Consider the following 14544-nt stretch of genomic DNA (forward strand, 5'->3'; position numbering starts at 1 on the left):
CGCCGTCAATCACCTTCCCTCTCCATAGGAACGCCCATTCCCCGCGGGGAGTCGTAATCTTGTATCTACGAGTGCACAGTGAGTACGGGGATAAAAAAAATAAAGACAGGCATACTGTAGCTCGCGCTACTATGCCTCATTTTATGCTAAAAAGTTGTTATGGAGGGTGAACCACCGCTTTAAGGCTGGCCATACATATTCGTTTTTCTTGTACAATTTACTTTTAGATTTACCAATCCTTAGGCAAACCATCTTGTCATGGTCTAACTGATTAAGGTTATCCCTACCACAAGACAGATGCCAACTTCTGGTCAGTAGAATAATTAAAGGTAAACAATACCCTCTACCAGTTTTCTTGTTCGAACACATTTACCAATATCCCTCTGAAAGAAACATTTCCAACACACCATTATAGTGGAATATCTCCAACAACAAGGTGTAGTGGATAGGCCGTTAAGGAGCTTGAAAAAAAACTGAATCTGGGGGCAGCAGGCTAATTTTGCAAAAGTAGTACATACTGCATCAATAAGAACTGAAATGGTCTCTTGTGGCTGGAGGTTGGCCGATATTTGGCCATTTTTGATAAATCGGCATCGGCAGATTAATTATCAAAATTAGGCCGTTATTTAACATTGACCTGCCATTCCTCCCTTCTCCACACTCGGCGCTTGATGCTTGGCAGAGCCGCCAAGTGTGTGAAACTGACATTTAACAGAGAGTAGCTGTCAAAATTTAGCTTGATGTCGGCGGTGGGTGGGACCCAGCAGTGATCAAACACCAGCCAATGGGATCTGGGCGGGTGGTGTATGTGGCCCGCCCTATTTCTTAAGCAGACCAATCATTGGCTGGTGTTCGATAGCTGCTGGGTCCCCCTGACATCTCCTCTCTGTTGTTAATTTCACACGCAGTTACACTTGGCTCAGTGTGAAACCTACCAGTCCATCTGTCAGTTCCAAACCAGTGGCACCTGTACTGAGGACAACAAGTGTGTGGTAGAGTGACAGAAGCAAGCAGGGAGGAGTGGGTGAAGTTTTTTTTTTTTTTTTCCTTTTTAAATCGGCATCAGATATCGGCCATGAGCCACCCCCAATTTCTAAATATCGGCATTGGCCAGAGAAAAACCCCATATCAGTCAACCTCTAGTGACAGCAGGAGACTGATGTATCAAAAACAGTCTCCTTAAAAGAGATTGTGGAAACTCTGGCCACAAAGTCTAGTGTTACTACAGTAGAGCTGGATATTTTTGTAACTTTGTTTCTCTCTCTTAAAATAAACCTACCATTAAAATTATAGACTGAGCATTTCTTTGTCAGTGGGCAAACGTACAACATCAGCAGAGGATCAAATACTTTTTACCTCACTGTACATCCTATCCACTCAAGCAGCGGTGGTAAGATTGTGGCCCGCTTAAGAGTTCAGCTGCACCCATCTTAATGCATCAGTCTCCCATCCCTGCACAGGCACTAAAAGCTCCACCCCTTCTGATTCCCTTACACACAGCTGTCATGTGCAGTGTAGAGCTGGCTGCTGCAACTGAGCTGCCGTCCTGACCATGGATTTTGACAGGTCAGATCTAAACACAGTAGCCAGCTAGACACTTGTGCACGGTAATCAGATTTCAGCTCCACTGTCAACATGCTGTGTGGGGAGCAGGAGATATTAGTGACTGTGTACAGTGAATAGATGAGAGACAGAGCTCTGCCCAGTGACTCCTGTTATGTGCCCTCCTGCCCTGTGTACAGACAAATACATACAGCTGGGAGAGAGGCATTTGGAGGGGGGAGGTCGCAATATGCACGGGGATAAAGTGAGAACAGTGTACGGGGGGGAGGGGTACAGGGGGTGAATTAATCATTTACGAGGACGTGTTTAGGAGCAACTGGTGATGAGGAACTCTTAAGGCCTCACTATAAGAGAAATCTTGAACCCTCCAGTATAATACACCTTATGGCGAATGTACTCTGGAGCTAAAGAAGCCAGCAAGTAACCTAATCTGCTGGGCTCCACCTATGGCTGAAAGTTCACTTCTGAATTAGACTAGTAAATTAAATCTGCAACAATCTACTTCCTATATATAGCTGATAAAGCCTAACATCAGCTTAGCATGACTGTCAGTGGGAATCTGTCCCTGTTACAACCTTAAAAAATTAGTTTTCCTACCCCATGAAGCACTGTGTTAGGCCCCTTTTACACTTTTCAGCACAAAAAAAAAAGTGCCTGAAAAGCGCCTCCCAAGTGCTTTCACACTGGGGCAGGGTAGGGGGTTTGCAGAAAGGGGGGGGAGGGAGGAGTACTTTAAGCAGTGTCTTTGGAGCAGGAACAGTGTATACACCACTCCTAAACTGCCCCTGCCATTGAAATGGATGGGCAGCAGTGCATGCGGGTTTAACTCTTCCCTCAGCCGCTAGCAGGGCTTTAGCGCCAACGCGGTTGCACTAGCAGTGTGAAAGTGCTTTTAACCTAACTGCATACATGAAGTTGAACACTGAACCCCAGTTAAGCCGATGTCTTATTTTGAAATTAGGGAACATTATATATTGGATGATGCTTTTGTGACATCACTTTATCTGGCCTAATATGGTGATAATTGTTTGTACAAAAGGGATAAAAGTCCCAGCTTTTATAATTCTCTAATCCAAACATGGAAAAGAAGGCACATAAAATAAATTATATAAACTGATGTAATGAAAAACTGGTAAATACAGGATCAGTCTTGCACCCAGTTACTTGCTTTTTGGTGACACGAGGAAGATTTTAGGGAATGATGCATGCAGAGCTGATTATCCACATAGCAACCTAGGCAGGAGCCTAGGGCACATCATTCAGTATATTGGGGGTGGTGGGAATTTTGGAACAGCCTTCATGTTCCTGAAGAAAATCAGTTGGTCAAATGTAACCAAGTTGTCCATCACATCACAAGGTAGATTATACATAACAATTGGTGTTTGATGGGGATGGACCATGTCCATAAAGACAATGCCAATGGGACAAAACATGTCAGGGGGCATTTCTGAAGGCCATATCCACATCTAAAGCACTGGGTCAGTTTTGAGTGGCATCTTACCCCACACTTCTGAATTAGTGCCCAACGCCTGTTCCCAATTTCTGAATACCTGTGGACACCCGTTATCCTCCATCTTTGAGCAGCGCTCTAAATCCACATGTGATCACAACTGCTCTGTGCCTATTGCAATCCTCATCCATGGCAGTCAAACTACTGGGAGAGGGGAAAAGCTGCTACCTTGGTGGTGCCCTATTGCTCATTAATCTGCCCCTGGAGGCACAAAACTCGATCAAAGACAGACTGATCGACTTCGCTTTCAGTCCCCTGCTGTCTGCCTCTCCTCCCACCCTGGATTACACAGCACATTCTTCAGTGTTGGTCACAGGATTGAAAGTACAAAAGGATCTTCGATTCAAGCTTGGTGAAGAATAAATTTTAAAGCCCGCCTTGTTCAGCACAGAGGATAAGTGCTCATATAAAACCGGTTTTCCGTATAGATCAGCTTTAAAGAAAGTCCCATCATAACAGAAACAAAAGCCTGTCACTTTTTGAAAATTCTAGATGCCTTACTGTCATTCTAACAGTAATGCTCTAGAACTCAGACCAAAAACACATCCAGATAAGAAATTCTGACTAAGGGGTAATGTCTTGATTTTGCTAGTTAGAACCCAGGGAATGCCAAGTATCTCAATCTCATGATGAAATGCTCAGCATTCATTTGGATCTCACTGGAAGGATAGTGTCATCACCCTTACCTAGGCAAGAGCCAGGGGCAAGGTCTGTATGTGTAGAACTTTTCACCCCATGGGTTGGGTTGCATTTTCTTTCTTCACTTTACTGCAGAGCTTTGGATTTGAGGGGGGGGGGGGGCTTTAATATTTAAAATCACAAGATGCTTCAAGTATCTTAGTTTAAGGGCAGCTCAGTAAATCATTTTAAATTCTAACAGCAACACTTTACAAGCAGCATGTGTGCATAGCCTTCAGTGTTTCAAGGCTAGAACAGAGAAACGTTCTCATGTGACCGTGCTATTAGCTATATTTAAGAACTTAAACAAGTTTGTTGGCATTAGCTTGGCTTGCTTAAGGCACAAAGAGCCACGCATGACTGTGTAGGGCACATTCATTTATTCAGACAGAAGATGCCCCCAAGAAACAGCAATACACCCAGAAATACGCGGCATTAAATTGGCGTTGCCCTGTATGATCTTATCTGGATTCCTTGCTTAAAAGCACCAAGTCATTTTTTTGGTTTCAGGAGTTCATGAATATCTATTACAAATGTCTAGTTAAGGCTCATTTGACAAACGCATGACTTTTGCATGTAGAAAAGTATCCAGATTGAGTGTTCCCTACAGGAAAAGCTGGATATCACTCAAGTCTTTCCCTGTATATTCTACAAGTCATAATTTCTCCCGCACTCACCAATGTAACTAAGTAGAACTGGCAGAAATATTAGGCCATGAGCAGCTCCAAGAAGCACCATAGATAAGTACATCCTGAAGTAGAAAATCTTGAATATCCGAGACTTGGACAAGCCCAATACGCCAATACCCACAAATTTCGTCAGAGTGATTCCACTGAAGACCTAGGACAGATCAGATGTTATATTAAATGTTGGTTTGACCCCCATCTCAACATTATGCAATGTAAATGTTACAGTAACAAAAAGAACGAAACCAAAATAGCAATTTGGTACTTGGGCTTTACCAAGCCATCAAATACCTGATTGGCCCCATGCTGCCATTTTGTGTATATAGGATATAAGCATTAAAATCCTCATCCACAGATTGTTGTCCTACATATACACTTTAATAAATGTAGACATTAAAGCGGTGGTTCCCCCTAAAACAAATTTCTAACAATAGATTCGTAAGACCCGTTACACTGCGGGTAGGCTGGCTTTTTTTTTTTTTTTTTTTCGTACATACCGAGATCTCGCCGTCTCGTCCCTTGGCGGTGGGCGTTCCTAGTTGATTGACGTTCCTCGGACGGGCGCATACGTGACGTCACGACTTTCCGACAGAAGCCGAACGTCATTGCGCAGGCGCCTGCGCAGCGACGTTCGGCTTCTTTCGGAAAGTCGTGACGTCACGTATGCGCCCGTCCGAGGAACGTCAATCAACTAGGAACGCCCACCGCCAAGGGACGAGACGGCGAGATCGAGGTATGTACGAAAAAAAAAAAAAAAAAAAGCCAGCCTACCCGCAGTGTAACGGGTCTTACGAATCTATTGTTAGAAATTTGTTTTAGGGGGAACCACCGCTTTAACAATAGATTCGTAAGACCCGTTACACTGCGGGTAGGCTGGCTTTTTTTTTTTTTTTTTTTCGTACATACCGAGATCTCGCCGTCTCGTCCCTTGGCGGTGGGCGTTCCTAGTTGATTGACGTTCCTCGGACGGGCGCATACGTGACGTCACGACTTTCCGACAGAAGCCGAACGTCATTGCGCAGGCGCCTGCGCAGCGACGTTCGGCTTCTTTCGGAAAGTCGTGACGTCACGTATGCGCCCGTCCGAGGAACGTCAATCAACTAGGAACGCCCACTGACAAGGGACGAGACGGCGAGATCGAGGTATGTACTAAAAAAAAAAGCCAGCCTACCCGCAGTGTAACGGGTCTTACGAATCTATTGTTAGAAATGTGTTTTAGGGGGAACCACCCCTTTAAGCACTGATGAAAAGCTAAAGGCCACTGTCAGCTGATGTTGATCAGCTGGTCTAGACTCTAAAAAGATCCTGATTTTAATTGTCGGGATCCATCCAGATGCCTGGACTGGCAGCTGGCTCAGCGGGCCACTGAGTTCCTAAGCCAGCCGCTCCCACCCCCTCCACAGCCTAGCACTCCACGGAGAGCTGAATGGCCAGAGCACACAGCCTGTGACCGAGTCCCCATCGCTTTGCTTACCAAGAACTGAGCGATCAGCAGTCCTTGATCGCTCAGCTCTTGGTGCAGAGGTGGTAGGGGACAGATGCAGCATTGCATGGATGCTGCACCCACCTCGGCGAGTATAATTATTAATATATATATATATATATATATATTTTTTTTAAGACCCTGCACCTTTTTTTTTTTTTTATTAGGCATGTGACCCAAGGGCAGATATCAATGTAAAATTTAATTGCAGCTGCTTTTATTAGTATAGCCGAGTAAAACGTCGTCATGGTACTGCGATCCATCACTATGAGCAGCATGTATTTGGGGTTAATGCATGCAGTAAGGCATTTTTAGGTTTTGATAGTCTAGCGCAGTGTTTCTCAACTCCAGTCCTCAAGGCGCACCAACCAGTCATATTTTCAGGTTTTCCCTCAGATGAAACGGCTGTGGTAATTACTAAGGCAGTGAAACTGATCAAATCACCTGTGAAAAATAATGGAAAGCCTGAAAACATGACCTGTTGGGGCGCCTCGAGGACTGTAGTTGAGAAACACTGGTCTAGCGCAACTCTATAAACACAAAGAAACCCTTGAAATCACTTTTCATTCTCAGGGAACCTCTTTTAAGTCCTATGGCCCAGATTCACAAAGGAGATACGACGGAGTATCTCAGATACTCCGTCGTATCTCTCAGAGTATCAATGCGACCGATTCATAGAATCAGTTACGCATAGATATCCCTAAGATCCGACAGGTGTAATTGTTTTACATTGTCGGATCTTAGGATGCAGTACCGCGGCCGCCGCTGGGGGGAGTTCGCGTCGTAAACCAGCGTCGGGTATGCAAATTAGGAGTTACGGCGATCCACAACGGTTTTTCACGTTCGCTACGTCGCCGCTAGTCTAGTTTCCCGTCGCAAAGTTAGTCGTCGTTTTGGGTGCCTTAACTTTAGACAGCAAACGTATTGCTGTCTAAAGTATGGCCGTCGTTCCTGCGTCGAAATTTAAAATTTCACATCGTTTGCGTAACACGTCCAGGAATACGGAAGTACGCTACGCACGTCGCCGATCGCAAAAATGACGTCAGTTCGCGCAAAGCACGGTGGGAATTTTGAAACGGAGCATGCGCAGTAGGTCCGGCACGGGAGCGCGCCTAATTTAAATGGTACCCGCCCATTCGATTTGGACCGCCTTGCGCCGGACGTATTTACGATACACCGCCGCAAGTTTCCAGGTAAGTGCTTTGTGGATCGGGCACTAAAACTGAAAACTTGCGGCGGTGTAACGTAAACGGCTTACGTTACACGGGCGCAATTGTACCTGAATCTGGCCCTATATCTACATCTCACAGCATGATAGTCTGTGGGAAGAATGCTCCTTACATTTGTGGTCAGTGGGAAGAATTCCCCTCTTACCTATAGCCAAAAAGATCATTTGTGTCAATGGATTACTTATCCAAGAGGCAGAAATGACTCTTTCCTCAAGAAACCCCAACAACCTCTGGTGGAATCCTAGATAGTTCCATTGAACTTTGGATGGAAAAAGACTGGTCTAGCAATACCAAGAAATATAAACAATGTTGGTTCATTTGCACACTTACCGAACTACCCATGTGTGCCAAGGCGTCCTGTGCACGATAAACTCGACTTCCCTTTGTGCTGATTGAGAAGGCTCTGGTCACATGACTGCAGAACTCCACAGAAATGCCACAACACTGCAAGGTATAAATGTCACCAGAATGTTATGGTAATGTTCATTGCATTAGTGAGAAAACAGAACACACATATTAATAGATTTGGTACTGTGCATATGTAATACAAAGATTGCTACTTCTAGGTTAATCTCCATGCATGAATAACAGTTAAAGTGCATCTACCAGCCAAACCTTTTTTTTTTTATTATTCAGTTTAGGATATGTGTGGAAGTGTGAAAACTGCCAGGCTTTTATTTCTGTCTGTTTCCCCATTAGAGAGATTCTCCTATTTTTCCTGGTGAATATTGTCACCAGGACTAAAAAGGAGGACAATATCCGAAATGTGACAGAACAGGGAGGTAAGGGGCAAGTCCTCCAATCAGGGAACTTATTTTAGAAATAACGGTCTAAAGCTGGCCGCACACTGAAATTTGTCAGGTTCAGCAGAAACCAGCGGAATTTCGACCAGTGTTAGGCCGTCCTCCACAAGAGACATTGGAAAAATTTCTTGATCAACAGTTGCAGCTGCTAATCAGTGTATTCTGTCAGCGCCGAGTGCCAATGTCAGAATATAATGTGCCAGCAAAGGGGATTCCCCCATTTACATTGTTTTTGTGGATTGAGGATTTTTTTGGTTTTGTTTTTTATTATAACACAAGGGCTTTAAAATTGTATTTTCCACTTGCTTGGAGATATTTCCTCCTACTTCCTGTAGGACTCTAGGACAGAAGTGGAGGTAAATCTCCCCAACAGGATAAAAGACAGGAAACAAAAACATCTTAACAACATTCAGACTTTAAAGTGTGGCGCTCTAATTGTGTACCAAGATAGTAAACCTAGCGCAAAACTAAATCAATTATTAAAAGTGACATTAATTTAGTTTTGCAGTAGAATATACCATCAGTTTAGACTTTAAGGTTTGAATGGTTGTATATCCTGCATTAGAACATCATGTAGACTGTTATTTCTACTTTATATTTTTTGATAACGTGGATTCTTTAGAGTCGGTTCACACTGGGGCGGCACAACTTTCCGCACAACTCGGCAAGGCGATGTGCAGACGACTTCAGAGGCGACTTTCAAAATTACTTCTGTATTGAAGTCAATGGAAGTCGCCCCCAAAGTAGTACAGGAACCCTTTTCCGAGTCGCTCCTATTAGAACGGTTCCATTGTACAGTCGTCCAGAACACGGCAGCCAGACTGGTAACTGGTAAAAAGCCGTGGGAACCAATCTCCCCGGCCTTGAGGTCCCTCCACTGACTGCCCGTACAGGACCGGGTGACATTCAAGACACTCTGCCTCACCCACAAATGTACACAGGGTAACGCTCCTCAATACTTAAGCGAGAAAATAAAACCCTACGTCACCAAGCGCGTGCTCCGGTCAACCAACCAAAACCTTCTCCAAATCCCCAAAGCTCGCTAAAAATCTAAGGGAGAACGTAGATTCTCGTTCCAAGAACCACGGCTCTGGAATGCTCTACCCAAGACCATCCGCTTGGAAGAAAACCATCGGATTTTTAGGAAAAAACTAAAGACCCACCTCTTCTGAAAGACCTGTACAACTCTGGATGCCAGCGCCTTGAGGCGATTAAGTTCGCATTTGTTGCGCTATACAAGTTTCTCACTCACTCACAGAACAGGACGCAACTCGTCAGGCGGCTGAGTCGCCCCTGTGTGAACCGGCACTTAATATTTATATATCCTGACAGTATTGTGCACACTTTCTTATTCCATTCCATGTAACACATACAAATATTCTGGCTATTAATACTTGTTAATGGGTTTACTTTTTTATTTTATTAACAAATAGAATTTAATCATATAGAACTTACCATGACTAAGTTCACCAGGGATACAGCATTCAGGCTGATGTTCCAAAGCCACATGACTCCAAACATATTGACAAGGATCATGGAGATGGTGAGACACATCAGAACAGCAGACCAGACCTCGAAGCCTAGCAGAATGACCGTCACAAAGAATATTGCAGCCAGTGACAGGCAAAGATTGAACACTGTATCATCCACAATGGTCAAGTATTGTTCATAGAACACATAGAAAACACTGCAGGAAGCAAAAAGAAAAGAAAAAGAAAAAGTCTTCAATGAATTTGTTTAATGACATATTAAAAGCCAAGAATAGGAAAAACACCCTTCCTGGTGGAATGTATGTTTGCTGAACAGTCTACCTTGTTCCTCAGTGTAGTATGACAAGCATTGTACTTGCTTCTGTCTTTGCTCCATTAAAAACAAACAACCATTAAAGTAGAACTAAAGGCAAACTTTTTTTACATTTTGGATAGAGTAAGGGACGGATATAATTGCTGTTATATAGAAAGAAAAACATGTTGTGGGTGTATGAGACTTTCAGAGCACACAATCAAAATGCAACCATATAAATACAAAATCTGATTTTATATTGTTATCACATATATAAAAAAAAAAAAAGCTTAGGCTGAACACATATCAGAATAGTTATATTTTCATTAATACAAAAAACATACTGATGTAGAGAACTCAATGATCAACATTTGAACTCCAACAAAATTGACATATATACTACAGATGCACTATAGTGTTAAAGTGTTCTCTTCTTCAGGGGTCAAATTGAACAAAGTCGATGAGAGATGTATGTGCATTTGTCAGCCTAAAGCAATTTAAAAGCAACCCAGCCTGTGCAGTCCTGTAATGATCAGACCCAAAGGGAAGCCTTCCTTCCCTGTTGTGGTCGGCCATGCCCTGGGACAGACCATGTTGCATTATTTTATTTGGTGCCTCTGCTGACCCTTAGGTCTGTGTGTGTACTCATATCCCTTCCCCTTTGGGTCTGATCACTACAGGGCACAAGCTGGAAGGCTGACAAATGCATACTACATCTCTCTTTTTTTTTTTTTTTTAAACAGAAAATTCCAAATTTATTGAGATGCAAACAAGGTACACGGATATACAATGCAATGGACCAACATCGTCCAAATACTCAACAGGTTACAGTTTTACATTATAAAACAGGCCAGCACTGTGACACGTACACTCTCAAATATGCACGGGTATATCAAAAACTTTTGGTGATGATAAAGGAAAAAGGAGAAAACAGAAAAAGATAACCGGTTCAATCATAACATCTGTATGTCACATACTACATCTCTCATTGACTTTGTTTAATTTTGCACTTAAAGAAGAGAACACTTGAAACGCATTAGGCATCTATTAGTGTATATAGACAGTTCGCTCATGTCAAAGTCCAAATGTTGACCATCAAGTTCTCTACATCAGTATGTTTTGTAGCTATGAGAGTATAATGGTTTTCGATGTGTACAGCCTTTGTTTTTAATTTGATTTTAACCACTTCCCGACGGCCGTACGACTATATACGCCCGCAGGGTGGTTCTACTTCTCTGGGGCGCTGTGTTTTTATGGCCGCCCCTTTCCGCGTTCCCCGAACGCGCAGCGGGGAACTTCTGTGCTGGCCGTGTCCCTTGGACACAGCCAAGCACAGATCGCCGTGAACGGCCAATCGGAGTGGCCGTTTGCTAGGCTATCTGTGCGGCCAATGAGAGATGATCTCATATGTTTACATATGAGATCATTTCCCATTGCCTGCCGTCAGGGAGAGAGGAGACCGATCTGTGTCTCTTGTACATAGAGACACAGATCGGGCACCTCCCCCAGTCACCCCCCTTCCCCCACAGTTAGAACACTATATAGGGAATACATTTAACCCCTTCCTCACCCCCTAGTGTTAACCCCTTCCCTGCCAGTCACATTTATACAGTAATTAGTGCATATTTATAGTACTGATCGCAGTATAAATGTGAATGGTGCCAAAAGTGTTCGATGTGTCCGCCATAATGTCGCAGTCGCAATAAAAATCGCAGATCGCCGCCATTACTAGTAAAAAAAATAAATAAAAAATAATAATTCTGTCCCTTATTTTGTAGGCGCTATAACTTTTGCGCAAACCAGTCGCTTATTGCGATTTTTAATTTTTTTTTTACTAAAAATATGTAGAATACGTATCGGCCTAGACTGAGGATAAAAAAAAAAAAAAAAAAAAATTGAGCTATTTATTATAGCAACAAGTAAAAAATATTTTTTTTTTAAAATTGTCGCTCTATTTTTGTTTATAGCGCAAAAAATAAAACCTGCAGAGGTGATCAAATACCACCAAAAGAAAGCTCTATTTGTGGGAAAAAAAGGACGCCAATTTTGTTTGGGAGCCACGTCGCACGACCACGCAATTGTCAGTTAAAGCGACGCAGTGCCGAATCGCAAAAAGTCCTCTGGGCAGGAAGGGGGTTTAAGTGCCCAGTAAGGAAGTGGTTAATGCAGTAATAAAATTAGCATTGGTCTTTATATGGGTGTATTTTAATTGCCTTGAAAGTCCCATACACCTGCAACACATTTTTTCCTTTATAATCTCAGAGATTTTGGCAGGATGTGCAATCTCATATCACACCTATAGCAGTATATACTATAACCCATACTTTTTTTTTTTTTTATGTGTCCCATTGGGGAGATTTCCTTTCACTTCCCATAGTCACAACAGGGGAAATTCCTTTAAATTGGGGAAATCCCTTGTAGTCATCAGAATTAGTGTCCTCGTTGGTATATTTACCCTCCAATTATGTTCAGGATACCTCCCAAAATTTGGGATTTTCTTTCACTTTCAGTGAGAGCGGTAAAAAGCAAACATAGAAAGGGAATCTCCACATCGGGGACATAGCAATACACACTGGTAAGTGTTCTAATCCCTCTCCGCTCAATCCAAAACTAAAAGTTCTGCATTTAGTTATACTTTAACAGTCTATTTATTACTATAACATACTTATCCAACTTTCCATGACATCACAATACTGTTTTCCACCAAGCTACACCCTTAAACAGCATGGTAAGAACTAGTCATAAAAAAATCGAACAGGAAGGATTCTGTCGCAGAAAAATTTACAATAGCAAAACAGAACTAGGAATAAAATGACACACACACACACACACACAGTACTTAAATTGTAATTGTTGTGATCTTTATGTTCTCACACCTCCAAAAGCATTCAGCCTTAGAAAATACCTGTAAGCAAAGACGCTGTAATTTTTGCCGGGGACATCGATGCTGTCCGTGATATTCTTTGATATCATTCGTGCTTTTCTTAGGGCATCAATATAGTCTGAGGAGTTATGCAGGATGGTGTGGTAAGTCATAAAGTAAGTGGCCCCCACATCTGTATTACTGGAGATTAGGTCCACGGCGGTGCTGTATGCAGCATGTCCACTGAAAGGATTACAAAGAAACAGTTACTTGCATTACCAAGCAAGTATCAAAACATTCAAAGTAAAGTTCTATTCTCAATTATATCATATTTTGTACAAAGGGGGGGGGAGACACAGAAGAATTGTGGTGAAAAATTGTATGGAGTAGAAATGCAGGATTACAAAGGTTACAGAAATAAGAACAAACTAGAGAAATGGAAAAACATATGTTAGACATCAAGCCAAGTAAGCAATTGGGCTACAACAAGATTTGTTAATGCTTTGATTCTACAGCTAAAACAATCAATCCCAAAACAAATGCAAGTATTAAATATCCTGTCAATATGGCCCATTCACACCTTTTTACATTTTAGCGAGTATTTTTATGGAAAAAAAAGACACTGTAAATGGGGACTGTGCTAATAAAAGGAAGAAAATGATGTAACAAAACAATGTAAAAATAGAAAAATGTTAAGAATAAAATGATTTAATTTTTTTCATAATGTCACCAGTCAATATCCCTGATATTTGTACTGTCCTGAAATTTTTGGGCCTCAATACATCAGCATTGATCGATTTTCAGAGTAAAATAAAAAAGTATTATTCTATATATATATCTCTAGATCTATAGATCGATACATATACACACACACCATAGTTTTTGGACTCTATAAACTTTCCTACAGACTAAATACTATACACTGATTTTGGGTTATCTTCACAAAAGAAATGTAGCAGAATACAATTTGGCCTAAATTTATGAAGAACAATTATTTGAATAATTGTATAAACAGAAGCAAAAGAAAAAAAAAGGTTTAATTTTTGTTATTTTTTTTATGTTTTTGTTTAATTTTCATTCTTTTCATTTGTTTAGTAAAAAATGTAAAATCCAGTGGTGATTAAATACCACCAAAAGAAAGCTCTATCAGTCTAAAAATAAAATAAAAAAATGAAACAAATTTCATATGCATACAGTGTTACATGACCACTTAATTGTCAAAGTGCGTTTTCAATAAAATTGGCCTGTGCAAGAAGGGGGTAAAAGTGCCCGGTATCGAACTGGTTATAAAAAAAAAAAAAAAAAAAAAAAAAAAAAAAAAAAAAAAGAAGAAGACCACCCAGACACAGGAAGTTCCTAAATAAAGAATACATCCTACTTCCTTATAACAACCACATGACATGTGAGCATCAGACTTCTGGCCTCCGTTGTATTATTTTTTGTTTCCCATATAGGAATTTTTACCCCTACACATCTTTTAATTATTACTCATATTCAGAGATTGTTTGCAACATACTCCTGTTGAGTGGACATGAGCCACGAAACACGTACTTCCTATACGTCAAGACTGTCTGATCCTTACATTTTATATCTATCCTGCATTTGTCTATTCTATTGTACCATGTATTGGCATTTTATGTATTTATTATTATATTATTATAATAATAATAATAATCATGTGCCATGTCAGCTCTTCATTATGTTCAATCAATTTTAATTCTGTACCATGTATTTTGCTAAACATGAAATCTGCTTCTATGATGAAATTTTGAATAAACGTTACAATACATTTTCTATTTTTTTTATTTTATTTTGAGATATGCCTCATTTAAAGTCTTATGAACAGAATGTTTGCTTGTATGAAACTTATATACCTGCTTTTACAAATAAGGGGTAACCCAGGCATAACGACTCCAACTTTCAAAATGACTACATGTGGTTCCGTAG

At 41.4% G+C, this 14544-nt stretch overlaps 1 protein-coding gene across 1 annotated transcript in view; it reads right to left on the reverse strand.

The window, feature by feature from the left end:
• The window catches only part of NPC1 (NPC intracellular cholesterol transporter 1), a 152558-nt gene that overhangs the window by 2794 nt on the left and 135220 nt on the right, over positions 1–14544 (reverse strand). Inside the window, exons 21-24 of the mRNA XM_040354071.1 lie at positions 12640–12840; positions 9408–9639; positions 7480–7593; positions 4429–4591 (exon numbers count right to left, since the gene is read on the reverse strand). Coding sequence (XP_040210005.1) covers positions 4429–4591; positions 7480–7593; positions 9408–9639; positions 12640–12840 — 710 coding nt within the window. The remainder of the gene's footprint in view (positions 1–4428; positions 4592–7479; positions 7594–9407; positions 9640–12639; positions 12841–14544) is intronic.

Source organism: Rana temporaria, chromosome 5 (assembly GCF_905171775.1).
Source record: "Rana temporaria chromosome 5, aRanTem1.1, whole genome shotgun sequence".
Taxonomy (NCBI): Eukaryota; Metazoa; Chordata; class Amphibia; order Anura; family Ranidae; genus Rana; species Rana temporaria.